The sequence below is a fragment of the Cataglyphis hispanica genome, chromosome 11 (genome assembly GCF_021464435.1).
Source record: "Cataglyphis hispanica isolate Lineage 1 chromosome 11, ULB_Chis1_1.0, whole genome shotgun sequence".
Lineage (NCBI taxonomy): Eukaryota > Metazoa > Arthropoda > Insecta > Hymenoptera > Formicidae > Cataglyphis > Cataglyphis hispanica.
In genome coordinates, this window is record NC_065964.1 from 7,562,515 (window position 1) to 7,579,515 (window position 17,001).

The 17,001-nt window shown below is 27.5% G+C and overlaps 1 protein-coding gene across 1 annotated transcript in view; it reads left to right on the forward strand.

Moving 5' to 3' along the window:
* Positions 1-1,172: 1,172 nt before the first annotated feature.
* Positions 1,173-17,001, forward strand: part of LOC126853219 (trissin receptor-like) — a 44,020-nt gene continuing 28,191 nt past the window's right edge. Inside the window, exons 1-2 of the mRNA XM_050598812.1 lie at positions 1,173-2,094; positions 14,520-14,680. Of these exons, the coding sequence (XP_050454769.1) occupies positions 1,985-2,094; positions 14,520-14,680 (271 nt within the window). The 5' untranslated portion in view covers positions 1,173-1,984. The remainder of the gene's footprint in view (positions 2,095-14,519; positions 14,681-17,001) is intronic.

Consider the following 17,001-nt stretch of genomic DNA (forward strand, 5'->3'; position numbering starts at 1 on the left):
GCTACCCGGTGCTACTCGCATCAGTGCCGCGTTAAACAGCGAAGCTCATCGTCGCGACGCTGTCTTCAAACGCGACAGCATTCGCACATATCGTCGTATCGAGAAGCAAACATTTGTGCAAATATTTCGAAACTGTCAGTAATTTTGATCACATTGATATTTTTTGCTCAATAAACATGAAAGTTTGAAATACAATCGTACGATGTTTAAGAGCTCTAAAATATATATTGGTTTAATGTCGCGAAAAAAAGGTATAAGTTATATTCATTAATTGTTAATTTATACATTTATTTCACAAATATTATTTTGATTTGCTTGATACAATTTCTCTTTGAAATCATTAGAAAATGACTCTGATTTTTTTTATATATCATGAGACTATCAATTGCATTTGTCATCTGTCAATTCATGTAATTGCACTAAAATCTTTCGTTGATGAAAATTGTTAAACTTTGTTTGAACTTTGATTGAACTTTGTTAAATCGTTGATTAATCAATACGATATTCTGATCGGAATTAACGAGAAATCATGTCTGAATTAAATAAGCAAATATTTTGGAACTTTGTCAGATAAAATTATCAATTATTTTATGTATTATTTTATAATTATGTCATGATTTTTAATAAGAAAATACACACAAACTTTGATTACTTATAATATACATAATGTAATAATTTATTCATTTATATAAACTCTTTTGGAAACGTTCTTCAATGTTTTTGTTACCTTTCGAAAATATCGTGATCTTAATATCATAATTATATTGTTGCTCTTACATACATTAAAATAATGTGTTTGCAAAAGTGAGATATTTTTTATAATCATTTATCGACCAATTTATTTTTTGTTGCTACGTAAAATTTTTCTATTTTTATAGTTATGTAATAAAAACTTACAACGATTATAGGATTTCAATTTTTTTTACATTATAATATTATCTCGTAACTGTACGTTTAAAATTATGATAAATTTATTTCCTATCATAGAAAACTGATGTTGAAATTTCGACAGTTTGAGATGTGACAGAAAAAAACGATTCACAAGAAGTTTCAGATGAGAAGTGTGTTGTAGATACTAACTTCGATATCAATAATATTTTCCAATAATGTGAAAGTTTTAACTTAGAAAAAGTAACTTAAAATAATAAAAAAAAAAAAATGTCTCAGTAGTTCAAGAGTTTCGGGTTATAAAAATGTCATGTCAAATGCCAATTATTGAGTCTACAAACTATTTGTGTACAATGAAAGATTTCACGTATATAATCTGTCGTTTAGCCTTACGTGCTACGATAAAATTATTTGTTACGAGTTTCCGGTGATTGCAAGGTCGACCAAATCGGATATGAAATACGTAAAAGACAGACTTAAAGAACCCTTACGTCCGAGAAAATAATCGTGTTCCAAGGATAATGCGCGAAACGGTATAATCTTATATTACGTCGTTAATCATTCTTTCTTGATATTCTTCCTGTAAGCCAAATATGTCTGCTCCATGCAATTACAAAATAAGAAGAATGGAAAAAGAGACAAAAAGTGAACAAAAAAAACTATCACTAAATTGATTCAAGGTTTGCATTACAATGACGATGCATAATCCCACTTAATAAAGAGTGCGATGCCGTTCCATCGGTGTGATTATAGAAATAAATTTACACAACAAACGGAATTAAATCGATATTGCATTGCGCATTAATGCAATATATACACCAACGAAAACTCGACGGATCTCGACGCGATAATAAGATAGTCGAGAAGAAATGAGGAGATTTTAATCTTGGCGAGCGCGGTATGCTCATCTTATTTTACTCACCGCGCTATTTGTCGACGGAAGAAATTCATTAACGCGGCTTCGTCCATCATTATTCGCCAGTACAGAGCAAAGCGCATCGTCGGCAAATTAGCGAGACGGCAGGTGGTTTACAAAACGCGTAAAAAAAGAAAGTCTAACTGTCTCTCATCTATTTTCTCGAAATTTCTTCCTGCCATGAGCATCTTCATGTACATCCAAAACGAATATCAAGAATCGTCGAGGGAGATTACGAAGCAAAATGTCATAATGGCACGTACGGAGATTGCCCATCAGGAGACGACGAAGTAAGTCAAATTGTTGAATAACTTTTAATTGGAATTAATATCGTTAAATCGGAACTGCTATCGATTTATTTCATTTCCTGCACTGTTAAGTAGTTTAAATCGATTCTTCTACTTTTACTTTTGTACATAATTTGAAATTCCGGCATTTATTACTATATTCTAGAATATAATTTCTTTATAAATCAGAGAGTTTTTACGTATGTGTGTGGTGTACGCTCTCTCTAATAGAAAAGTTACAAAATGCTTCTTTTAACTCGTCGATGTAAAGGCTACCTTTTTAAAGTATATTATATGCAATGATGTATTATTTTTCATAAAAATTTACATACTCTAAACTTTTTGCTATTAAAATTGACAAGAGAGTAATTGTCATTTTATTTTTTACGATACATATTATATCTTTAAGGTTGTCCCCTTTAACATCAATATTTTGAATCGAGCAATTACTTCGATAAATTGCGTCGATTAATAAGATAAAATAACAAACGAAAACAAATACAAACAAAACAACGTTTTCCTAAGTAATATTTTCTATTATATTTTAATATGTAAATGCAAACATAAATAATTCTTGTTGCATTAAAATTTGAGACACGTGCATCTTGAAACATATTATTAAATGCATTGCAAGCATTTATTATTAAAATGGAACGAAATAAAAATTTATTGAATCCAATCCTACATGATAATAAAAATAATGACAATATTGTTAATTACATCATACCATGCAAGAGCACTGAATATCGTAATTAATAGATATAAAGCCGATTCACGTAATTAGTTTGCAATTTGATTTTGCCGAATTACATGCTATATTATTTGAAATAACACGCAATAGGCAATTATCAGGTTTCAGATAGAATTTATGGTGATCGTTACGAGTCCGTAGGGATCATAATTTTCCTACAGAATAGGATTATCAGATCCTAAAATTTCTAACGCCATTTGCAGGTTCTGTGAGAAGTTAAAGTAATTCGAATATTGGGGTAGAAATGTTCAAGACAGTCAAATATATTTCAGTTTAATCTCACAGTATCAAAATAATTATTGTTCATTCTCCCTTTCACGGCTGTTACAATTCTGCCGAAACATTACATCGTACGTTACCGACACTCGTCACCGAATATAAATAAAAATTATTTTTTTGAAGAATGTTGATTTAATGCATTCAAGTAAAAATAATGCATTATGCTCATTAATTAATATACCGATATTATATTGAGAGTGTTTTTATAATATTTGATGACTTTTTATATTAATTCGAAAATTATTTAAGTATTTTATAGCTAACAAATCATTTATGGATTTTACTTATGAATTCTTGACTGTGTGTGTGTGTGTGTGTGTGTGTGTGTGTGCGTGATTCGAACACTCTTCTTTCTTTAATAAAATTATTATAAAAAAGGTTAGTTATATGTATATATTTAGTACAACCTTTCTTAATTGTTAAATATTTTTGTAATTAAATTTTAAAATAAAAACTTTATATATATATATTTCTTTAATACGATGAAGAAATATAGCTAAATGGAATAATTTTAATAAAAAATTAATCTTAAATGAAAATTTATTTAAAATTATTTTTTTTTGCATAAATATAATAAACTTATATATTAAAAAACTATAAAAAATTATGTAAAATTTAATATATTTAAATGTAAAAATTTAATCGCCAAGCTATTATATCTTTTTACATCTGTTCATATACATCCATGTTATTACAAAGAGAGTTATTGAAAGTTTTCATAAAGTTATCAAGTCAATGTGATTTATGTCAATCTGATTTGATATTGTTCATCTACTACTTACATAAAAGTTCACATACTTTTCCTGTTGGAATCCGAATTTAATTCTAGCAAACTGGGAGATATGGTCATCCAATAGTATTCTAACTTTTACTCTCTTCACCATTTTTTATGTTTTAAGTTTCAAAACTTTTTGCAGAATAATTTTAAATAAAACTAAAATTTCTTGAAAATAAATAAACTACACAACGACTTATAACGCTGTTTTTTTCCACTTTTAAAACTAAACTTGAAAACACAATATATATTTTACTTATTTACTTATTTACTTATTTATTTCTATATTAATATAATATTAATGTTTTTTACATAATATTTATAATTTAATATATTGATTATTTATAATATTTATAATTTGAATTGATACACTATTCTATTTTTTTTCCCCCTCTTCCAAGCAACAAACAAATACACGCACATTTTTATCAACGTATTTTTTCTCATAAAGTATAAAATATTTGATAAAAATAAAATATTTTTATCAAAGATCTCATATAATCTTATTTTATAACAAAACAAACAAGAAAAAAATTGTAAAAATGCGATTTTTGTTTTAGTTTTTTCAACGTTTTTTCAAAGTTAATTAGAAAAATAAATAATATATAGCTATAACTTTTCTTTCGAATCTAGATGCTATAATAAAATAAACAAAATAATAATTTTACAAAAAATTATAATAATAATTAAAAATTAGTATAGTTTTTATGTAATTTAATCAATTTAATTAATTTATTTCATATTATATTTGTTTTGTTTTTGCTTAAAATTTTCTCCATAATTAATAAACTAATATTTCTAAATAATATGATATGATTGTTATCGCTTTCATCACATAGAAATGTATTTTTTATCTCATTCTTTTTATTTTTCTTGATGTCAAAGATTATCATGTGTAATAATACGTGAGCGATACGTCGTAGAGTTTATCGAGTTGAGTAAGCAGTTGATAAATTTTGACATTTCAAGTTCCATCGAATGGACTTCGTTAAAACGTCAAATGTGATACGTCTTCCATTATTTTTTTTCACACAGTGATATAGATATCGCAGTGATTTACTTTTTGACGCGTGTGACAAGCAATACTTTATATGTCATTGAATCATTAAAAAAAAAAGAATAAAAAAACTATTTAATTTTCCAACCGCATTAAATTAAAGCTTATTATCAAAATATTATGTCATTGACAGATTTTATCAAAAATTTAATGATCAGATAATGACTGATTATTCGTGTTATTAAACCAATATACTACATGAATATTTATTACAAAACATATTTAGCGACACAATAATATATTGATTCATAGATATCATTGATAACATTGTATCAATGATGCAATCTGCTAAATTATAGACTTATATACATAATAAAGACTCTTGCATGTATCACTATTCTTTTTCTACGTTTCTACAGTTTTCACGTTTCAAATTACAAAATATAGTGACCAACGATATAAAATCGATAAATATTGTAAGCGATGTCTAGAGAAGATAAATTTCACTAACAAGATTCTACTCTTAAAATTTAAGGTTGAACTGTCCATGATGAAAATTTTATCCTAGAAAAAGGTTTTCAAGGGTCTAAACATCCAAGTATCCGAGGATTTTTAGGGATTTCACTGCTAAGAATATACGTACATAAAAAGTAAATATTCAAGAATCTCTAAAGACTTGGGGATAAAAGGATTCCGGAAGATCGAAGCATTTACCTGTTGCATAAGAATTGAATATTTGTTATTGTTAAATAAAAAATTTTAATATTTTTTCTCAAATTTTGCTACTTTTTTATCTTTAAAATTAAATTTTATTATATTTTCTATCATTCGAAGCAACTGAATCTTGAATAAAGTTTCTCCACGTATTTATTATTCAAATTAAATTTTTGTTAAAAAATTATAAATTGCTTTTAAAATACTAACATAGACTATAACATTAATTTTAATTTTATTGAGAAAATATTTGGTTGCTCAGAAGTTTTAAAACATCAAGCACACACCACACATGCATGTAATACATAATACTCTAAAAGATTTTTGCATTTTCATATCACATAAAAAATATTAAAATAAATTTTCTGCAATGTGCACTTTTTTTACACATTTTATATGGTAAATTTTACTTTGACATTATTCGTGGTAAATATGTTTCTTGCCGAATTGCCTGAGTTTAGAATTAATTACTACGGCTAATATGCTTCCCAACGCGCCAACTCTGTTTCGCTTTCCCGACTTCGCTCATGCCAGTTTTCCGCCAGATGAATTTAATTACTCTACATTTTGGTGGAACAATTAGAATTCAAAGATCCACTAATTATCTTGGTACGACGCACGATTAATTCCTCGTATACGATTTCAATCATCTTTGTATCAACCGTAAAATTTTGCGTGTTTCATACAACATGTTTTTGATTTGCATCTCATTACTGATCAAAAAATCTCAAAAGTACACATCGAATCTCTATGTAATCGTATGCAAATTGGTGACGATTGATTTATATTATTTTATTGTTAGTTTAACATGTGCATATTTGTCACACACTTGATTTATAATGCTATAAATATCTATATTAATTTTAATATAAAGTAAAGCACATTTATTAAAAAGAAAATTAGATTTGCTACAAGAAAAATAAAAAAATAATTTTTGGTTATTAAAAAAATATTTTAAAAACTAAAAATACTAAATTTTTTTATTGTCCTCGAAAATATGTGTGTATCTACTTCTGATTTTTATATAAAATAAAAGAAAATTATTTGTCAAGCGTATTGATCATATTTTTTTATGTAAAATAAAAAGAGCAATTAATTTTGTATATATGAAATATACATGTGTAATTACATACAAGACATGAATATTTTAAGATTTCGATTTTACATTTGATATTAAATTTTAATGTAAATATTGATCGAGATTAAGATCACGTCACGAATATGTGTAATTTACAATCGCGAAGAGCTATTATACTATAAATTCTCTTTTTTGTAGCCTACAATTACGAAATTAGATATATAATTATATCGATTAGGAGCGGTATAATTTCGATTCTTTAAATAATATGTCGATTAAAAAGACGAAAATACTGAATGTAGCACAAGAATTTCCTTATATGCAGGAAAATAAATTTCATTTTAGATGCTATTAGTAAAAGAGTGTTGCATTCATAGAAAAAATCACAACACAAACTGACGTGATTGGCGAAGACCGTTGTGTTATCAAAATCTATGGTGTCTGTCAGATTGATTAAAGTTAAAGTGCGACTGACTGCCGTTAAAGCCCGACTCCGAAAAAGTCCGAAATTGCTTCTTTCTCTATTTCTCTGCTTTTTCCTATTTTTCTATTTCTTGATTTTTTGTTTCTCTTAAAATTGCGATATAGAACGTCTTTGTCTACAAAGAAAATTTACGATCGGAATTAACAATTCAATCCTGCAGAAGAACTGTCTCTCTGTAAAAAAGATGCGCAACTCTTGACGAATACTATGAAACTTTCCATAAGTTGACAATTATTATAATGGACTTTGTAACACTTTTCCTGTAGACATCGAACTGAAAATTAATGAGAAAGCTCAGTCTTGAATGTAATTAGTCGCATCGACATGTGATTGAAATGATGGCTGAAAAAAATATTTGCATTATAAAAACACTTTTTTTTTAAATAACTTTTTAAATAATACAGTTTTTACTGATGCATAAACTAATGTTAGAGAATAATTATAGAAGCAACTATACAATAACGTTAGATAATGGAGAGTTGCTTCGTAAAAAGCATTTTATAAAACACAAATGCTGTTAAATTGTATTTTTTTCCGACCAACATTTCAATATACTAACTGAAACAAAAATCTGTATTAGACTCACTCGTAACACAAAAAAAAAGAAAAGAACACACATGGATTTATTATATAGTGTATTCACACATAGTGTAAACATTTCAGCGATTGATTGAGCTGAGTTTATTTCTTTCTGAATTTATAACAAGATATTGAAAACGTTATGAATAACACAGTCTATTTCCTATTGAAAATATTAATCAAGTGATATGGTTTGTTTTGCTTCGCATTGGCAATATTTTCACGAATTTTTTGCATGATACGACGAATGCCTATAGCAATTTTTTCCAACTACTGACAAATTTGACAACTAAAAAGACGGTTGGGGAAGGAATGCCTCTTATTTTACACCATATTATTTTACACCATAAGGGAATAGAAAAAGGACGTAATCGCGGGAGAGTTAGCTTTTGTAAGATTGCTTGATGATCCTTTTTGACAACTGTGCCGAGATATATAAGATAAATGATATAGAAATATATCTCTATTTATGTGCGCATTTCGCACATCTTCGGTTTAATTTACGCATTTTTCTTTGTATTCGACAATCACAGAAAAATATAAATGCAAAAATACTTTTAAGAAAAAGTTTGCAAACATCTACGATGACAATTAATTTTTGAAATTTATTAAGTATATTAATTCAATCAAATTATATATTCAAATATAAGTATATCTATTATATCAAATAATCTGTCTTTTTTGTAGAAATAATAAATTGCCTCTCTCACTTTTTCTCTTTCAATTTTATTAAATTATGTAGAGAGAATTTAAATTTCATTTTCAGATAACTATTTAAAGTTAATACTAAATCAAACTTTATTTCCATAATTGCAGTGACATCACATACAGTTACTAATTATCTATAAATTCATTTAAAAATTGCACTGGCAAATGGATTGCATAATTAAACTAACTCTATCGACTACCACAAATCACAAACTAAAGCGGAATGATAGAATGCCAATAAATCGTAAATATTTGAATAACCGCTGTAGTATCTCTTACAATTTCCTATACAGCGATTTATTGGTATTCTACCGTTCCGCTTTGCTCTAGTTTGATTTGTGGTAGTTAATAGAGTTAGTTTAATTATGCAATCTACTTGCCAGTGTAATTTTTAAATGAATTTAAAGATAATTAGTAATTATGTGCATTCATTATTACTAATAAAATGTGGCGTAATTTTTATTTTATCTATCATTATAAAAAGCCTTTAATTATATAAAGTATTTTTTGCACTATTTCTAATTCCTACACATATTATTTGATAAAGAAAAATTAATATCTTTTAAACTTTAGCAATTATAAAATTTATGTGATTCTATATAATTTTTATATATATATAAATTTTGTACAGCTTATAGTTTTTCTCGTTATGTAATTGTATTTGAAGAAAGAAAAATTAAAAGATTGTTAAGAATAATGATTTTATTTATACAGGGTGTCCCACAACCTCCATAAGTAATCTGATAAAATTATTTTTTCCGATTTACACCATTATTTCACCTAACTATTCACTTGGGAAACATGATAACAAGTCTTTACGACGTATTAATTATTCTTATATACGATACGCGAAGGCAGTTGCGTAGGTAGTATGTTTGTGGTGGACATTACGAGAAACGCAAGTATACGGGTGGAAACAAGATGAATAAGTCTCTACAGAATTTCGGTGGGTTATGTTTCTGAGAGCTTAATTCGTCTTTTGGGGACACTGCCTTGAGAGAGTGAAACATCTAGAGAGCAAACTTCTTCTGATGTTTCTATTTCCCCCAAAATACGTTTTAGCAAGAATAAAGTATATATATAATTTATTTAAAAAAAAAAAAATTAATTCAGTAAATTTATATTGCGGGAGAAATAATTTATCAATGAAAAATATAACTTTTAAATAAAATGAAATAGTTTTTAATATATATATTTAAAAAAAAAGAGAGCTTTAATATTTCGTAAAAGTAGCAAAAGTCACAAAATATTATTTAATTAATTTATATTTATATTACGTAAATTATTTTCTTGAAAATATATAAGAGAAAGAAAATACAAGATGTGTGTTAAAAGAAAAAAAAATTTTTTAATTTGCTTTTATGCAGAGAATGCTACAATTCTGTAATGTAAAACAGCCCTCAACAATAATTCTCCTTGTTGGAAAAAAAGATATATAAGTGACAATTGTCTCTAAAAATCTATTTCTTAATATACACTACATAGAGAGAAATTCCTAAAAAGAGACATCGGTAAGATGTCACGCATGCTAAGGTCCGGTGATCTATTCTGAATCAACGCATGATTCTCAAACCAGTCAAGCACTGTGACAAAGCTTCAGGATAGTCCAGACAACACGACATCAGATCTATCGCCGAGAAAACAACTCAATATTCTCGACGGCGATGGAAACTTCGCGTCGTGTCGCAAGATTTAGTGACATGGGTACGCGAACTCTTGCATGCGAAAAAGAAAAAGAAAAAATAATATCATTTCACTTTGTTGGGAGTAGTTCGGCCGCAAATCGAATAAGATTTATTTCTTTGATTATCCCACAACAATATATTCAACGAAGAGAGCAATATCTCCATAACAATACTATTTCCTTTCCATAACAATGTCATTTTCTTCATGGTGGGTTGGGTTAGAGGAGATAAATCGATACATATTTCTGAATGATAGAAAATGTTTGATTTCTACAAGTCAGCGATAAGAAGATTGATGCGATATTGGAAAACCACGATGCATAATAAGATACTATGTATAGGATGGCTGTATATTTCAGCTTAAAATAAAAAAAGGTAATCAATGTAAAAATATCTTGGATAATATAATACTTTTTAAAATTGTTTTCTAAATTGGAAAAAATGTCGGCTATACAATTATTAACAATATTTAAAATAAGTAAATGTACGCACGCGAATGTGTAAAGAATTCGATCTCTCGAGCATTCAGACAAATTTATCAAAAATATGCGATAAAATCGAGAAAAGATTGCATTAATTGGATAAAACGATGAGATGTAAACCGCAAGCTAAACTTTCGTCGCTACTAAGAAAAAACTAATACCAATGTAACAGTGACAGGTGCGTTATCATTGTCAACCTGCGTAGGAACAGAGGAAGACTAACGATGTATGGAACACGTCGACCTAGGCAAAACTCACGCAAAAAACATGCGCTGCTCTTAATAGTGATAAAATATCGCAAACTTAGGCAAAGATATGCGTGGGTGCGTACGGAGGAATGGGAAATTGGGAAGGGGAGTAATCCGTTTATGCGGATTTCATCTACTTTAGGCTGAGAAATAATGCAATCTAGTCTCAAATACATATATTTTCCTTGTTCAAGCATCTCTTATACTGTTTAATTTAATCAAGAAAATCATTTCGAGAAAAAATACTCTTTGTTTATTACATATTTAACATTTCATAACGGATTTCACAAAGAGCTAAAAATATTTGAGATAAAAATGTCAGTTATATAATTATCAATAATATTTAAACAAATAAACGTGCATATGAAACTCGTGGGATATAAAACAAATATAATTTTTATTAAAACTAGGAATTTATTATAGAAAGTATTTTAATTAAAATTATATGAAAAATTTTCGATAAATTCTCATACATACATCCGCACACACAGTCCGAATACAAGATCACTAAAAAGGGAAGGTGTAAATCCCTCTTGAGTATCTCTTGCATTTGCCATAACGGATTTTGTGAGCTTCTAATAAAAAGTTAAACGATAAGAAGCGATCGATAAAGTGACGTCTTACAAGGTAGGATTATAAAAAGATTATAGGATATTCCATTGGGAAAGAGTAAAATGTAACCACGGATTTTAAATCACCAAAACGATGTTACGACTATAAATATAACGAGAATGTTACGAGTATATCGCACAATGGCAACATTTATTTGTCAAGATAAAAATTGAATTGTATTAGAGAGCGTGTCAACAGAAAAAAATATATAAATCAGTTTAATTTTTTATCACTGAAGCAGAAGGAATTTTGAATTACTCGCAGCGATGAATCCATATCACGTACGTAGTTTGCAAGTCACGAATTTAATCCAAAGAATACCCAATATATTGCAAGTTATCAAAAACTGCAGAAATTTTCGTCGTATTTTTATTAAAAATAAGTTAGCAAAAAAAATGCTTATCCTTGTCACATTGTTATATATATTTGACGAAGACATACAAAATATGCTTCAGAGTTACAAATTTTATTAATGTCTTGCTTTTGATTCTGCAATCAATAAAACGACTGTATATATGTATGTGTATATGTGTACGTAATCTTTTTTAAATTGTCTAATTAAATATTTTACGAATGTGCATATCATTTTACAAAAATGTGTGTATTTTTACAAAATTAATGTATTTCGATTTGGTGACACGCAAAAATGCCGATGCTACAATCATCGCTTGACGAACATACATGTCCACTATCGGCCGATCAACTTCAACCTCTTATCGATTCGCCTCTTTAACCCGTGACATCCTATCGCGTATACCTCTTGTCCCAATCTCACTTTCGAAAAAGATAATCCTATTTTCGATCTGATCCGATGCTATATTTGCTCGCAGGGTTAAATGATTGCATTCAGCCTGTAACCGTGATCCCTCTATCCTCTATCTTTCTCTATTACGCTTTCTGCAATCTAACGAATTCAATGCGAATTCGTTATAAAGGCAAAACAATGAACGAATAGGGCTGATGGTGACTTGTTGCCATTTTACACGGCGTATCGGTAAAAATAAAGGACGAATTTGTGAGAAATCTGCGTTTTGCGCACATTCGTATATATCTATATACGTGTATCCTCCTGTTTTCCAGCCGCGCGCGAATACTATCACAAATTTGAAGTTATTTTTTTCAAGGGCATATATGGCCATTATTTCTGGCGCTCTCAAGCTTTTATTCCGAATCAAGGACAAAAATATTTCAGGTTGTTCATTTTAACAGATAATACATATACATCTGTTCATAATTTTTATTTCAGTTGATTTTCGTGCATGCGTTTATTAATATTATTGAATATGCGAATAAATAATAAGCAAACGAGAGAAAAAAATTCTTTATTTTTTATACTTTCAGAAAGAAAAAAACTTTTTATTTTTCTAATTGTATTTATATTATTTAATATAAATGTTTATATTTTAAAAGACTATATATATATAATATATATTTCTCTTGTATATTCCTTTCTTTTTCGCTTCATTATTTTATAAAAATTAATCTTAAAAGCCGTGGATAAAAAGCGGCTCACGATATAAGTTGAGAATTCTCTGTTATTCGTTTATCCGCGTGTAATTGGCTGAACTTGGTTTGATGATATCAATTGTAGTCGAAAAATTGTAGCAGAACAAACACACATATAATATAATTTATTTTTGTTCAAAATATATATATTCCAAAACAATTGTAAAAAATTGAAATTTACGTTGACTACTGATTGCATTACTCTATATATACGTGTATCGCAAAATAAAAAATACACAAATAAAAATATCACATATCAGGACATTGTAAAACGTTTTATCTTTCGATTTATTTCAGGATGCTTGTAAATCTGTAAACCTTTGTCCCTACCAGTATCCGGCTGAATTTATTCGCACGTAGTCGTAAAATCAGATATCATAATCAACACTTGTTTGCCGTTTAATTCCAAGAAATATATAAAGATTCGATATAAAAAAGATTGCATGTGCGCCATATTCTTTAATTTATTCATGTTACATAAAAGTTGTAAGGTGGGATAAAATTGTAAATAATGATACGCAATATTGCTGTAATAATAATTTAAATAACTCTTTACACTTATATAACAGCAGACTTATTGTAAAATGTTATATGTATAAAGTCTTATAATATAACGTTTTATAGAATATTTGTAGCTTTATATTAATTTCTTCAATTTTAATTTCAGTTATGCAAAATATTTATTCTTAGATAAATTAAATTACCTTAATTTTATTTTCTCTATATCGTTTTTAATAGCTTTAACTTGTCCAACTGTTTTAAAAAATAATAAATATAATATATCTACAATTTTATTATAATATTTGCGTATAATAATGCTGTTATTATTATTTAACATAATATACATAGCTTCAATTAAATTAAATGGAAAAAAAACAAATTAAATTGAAAAAGAAAACATTTTTTTTCAATGATCATTTAATTGCACGTTAAATCGGTCCAATGTTTTTGATGATGATATTTTATTTCATCATATATATATATATATATATATATATATATATATATATATATTAGCATAAAAAGAATCGAGACCGCGGATATTTCTTTCACGTAAATTCGATTTTCCGTACCTTCCTGCGGATCATTAAACTATTTTCGCCTGATGTTCGTATATGTTTTACTTTCTCCCCTTTTCTTTCTAAAACACAGTAAAATATTAAATTGAATAATTTTATTATTCTCATATTCATTTCACACACATGTTTTCTCTTCAGTATGTGACACAAAAAAACTAGAATCTAGTATAAAAATAAATATATTTTTACATTACGAACTTAATTGTTAATCGAAAGTAATCGTAATAGATTTTTATACAAAACAAAATTAATAATAATGTGGTTAAAAATTAATAATTAAAAACTGCATAATGTAGATGTTTATATTAACAATTATTTCAAATACTCGTTTTCTGTAAATTACTTTAATTTTCATGTTTTATCTAAAACGCATCAATCGCGACCAAGAAACAAAAAAATTTGAATTATAGTGTGCCATCATTACGACAAGAGTTTATTTTTTTTGTTTCAGGGATCGGAATACCTATGAAATCAGTAACAATAAAACTTATTTGAACAACGAAACTCTGCTTTACAATGTATCATCAAACGAGGACTATATCTTTGACAGGACTGATGTAAAAGTAATTTTTATTACTTTATACACTATCGTATTCGTCTGCTGTTTCTTCGGTAAGTCATTCAATGTCTTTGCACATATATCTCATAATTCTTTAGTCTTCAAACAATAATTTTAAGAATATACATCAATATTCAATTATATATTTTTCCTTAAAAAATGCAATTCTTTGCATTCACTTTTATTATGACTGAGAAACACACACACACACACCCGCTAACACATAAGTTTGAAAAAAAAAATAAATTATGTATGTATATTCATCTTTCCAAAATATAAATTTTTTTTTATTCTATTTAATATAATTATAAATTGCTGAATTACAAATATTTTTAAATACAAATGAATATTAATAATTTTTGGCATGCTTTGCATGCGATAAAAAATGGGAAAAAATTAACTTTTATATTACTAAACGTTTGTTGTTAGATCTTTATTATAGTAAATCGGCTTACACATTTTAAATTTATCTTGTATCTTCTGTATCTTTCCGACTTTCTGTATCTTCTTGTATTTTCATGTAAATAAATTATATTTAAAAATATTAATTTTTTTGTTACATTTGAAATAGCCTATGTATTTTGCATTTGCAATTATAAAAAACATAATTGGAAACTCGAATTTCTTTGCAAATGAGCACATTGCGTGGCATTGAAGATTTAATCTCGCTACTAATTTATGACAAGTTTAATCAACATTTCTCTCGAATCAAAGTGAAAGCTTGACGTTTCATAGCGGAAAACAGCTCGCGGCACGAGTTCCTTTTTGTTTAGCAATGCGCACGCGGAACTCGTATGTCGTCTGTCGGAAATAGCTTCATTTCCTTAGAGATGTCACATGAACGACCACCACCGCGGATTACCATGAAACTACTATTAGATGGTTTACTCGCTTCCAGTCGCATAATCCATGCAAAATATCAGTATATCACTTTTAAGAGAGCAAGCATTGTAATTTGTCGATCTTGATTAAATGAGAATTGTCAGTGCATTTACAAGTTTGTGCTAAATAAATTTAAGCGCGTTCAATTATTAAAATAATGCCAATTATCAGAGCAATTTCTAAGAAATCTTTATAGAGATTTTCTTAGAGGCTATATCGCATTAAGATATTTATTGTAATATTAGAATGTTCTATTTCGCTATCCACGATAAACTATCATAAACATTTGGTTAATAAAAAGTTTGTTTTTAATTTATTACCAAATTTGCAGCCAAAAAAAAACACTTGATAGTGTATTTAACATTGATAATATTAAACACAAATTGCAATCGGAAAAACAAATTATAATAAATTAATATTAATAGTGAAATATGTGTTTATCCGTTGGCGCAACTTTTAGCAAAATTTAGGTGATGTATACCATATTTCTTTTTAGTCACTCGAGCATCTCGTAAATACCGTAGTTACAATTTGTTAGATACGACAATAGCAACGTTGAACAAACCGAATCGATCCTACGAACGGCGATTTCTTTCGCTGCTGGAATTTATGCTCTCAATAAATGCCGATGTATTCGACATGATCGCGGTTTTGGATAGCTCAAATGAAAGATAAATTTTAACAAGATGCGGAAAAATCAATCCTTCGTGTACAGCAACATATGCCACTTTGCACATACACAATATCTCTCGTTTAAGTGAAGCTATCAGAATACGCAAAGTGGGGAGTAAGCTGATTACGGATTATTATTTATGAAAAGAGCTAACATAGCCATTTAATATAATTGATTAAAATATATTTACAAATATCATTATGAATTTAATGCTTTTATGTTGTTAATTTTACCGAATTATTTTAGTGAATCACTCAGTACAACTTGGTTACATTAAAGATGATCTAAATATACATATAATATAAATAATACAGCACATAAATAATACAAATTAATTATTATTTATTTATTATGTTATTTTTAAAAAGATTACAGTTTTTGATATGCAGAGCATATTCAAAAAATCACATATAAAACGTGAGGAATTTTATATTATTATTTTTAAACAATCTAAAGTTTATTTTTCTTTAATAAAAACGTCAAAACATCAATAAATTTTGAGTTAGTAATATAGAAATAAGACACAAAATATATAAAAAATAATTTGAATATAGATATTATCCGTTTTATAATCATTATTCGTTTTGATATATTTTAAATTTTCATATTTTGTCGTAGGTGATTATTCTTGTATTCCAATTATTCCAAATTCAATACATATGACATGTTATCTTGTATGCATTCTATTATAGTTGGAAATGTAAATACTCATAGATGATGTGATAAATCGCGGATACGAACAATAGGACGATTTTACGCGCGAGTGATTGTCATGATTAAAATTTTAATTAATTTTTTTCCCGCTTTGACTCTTATTTT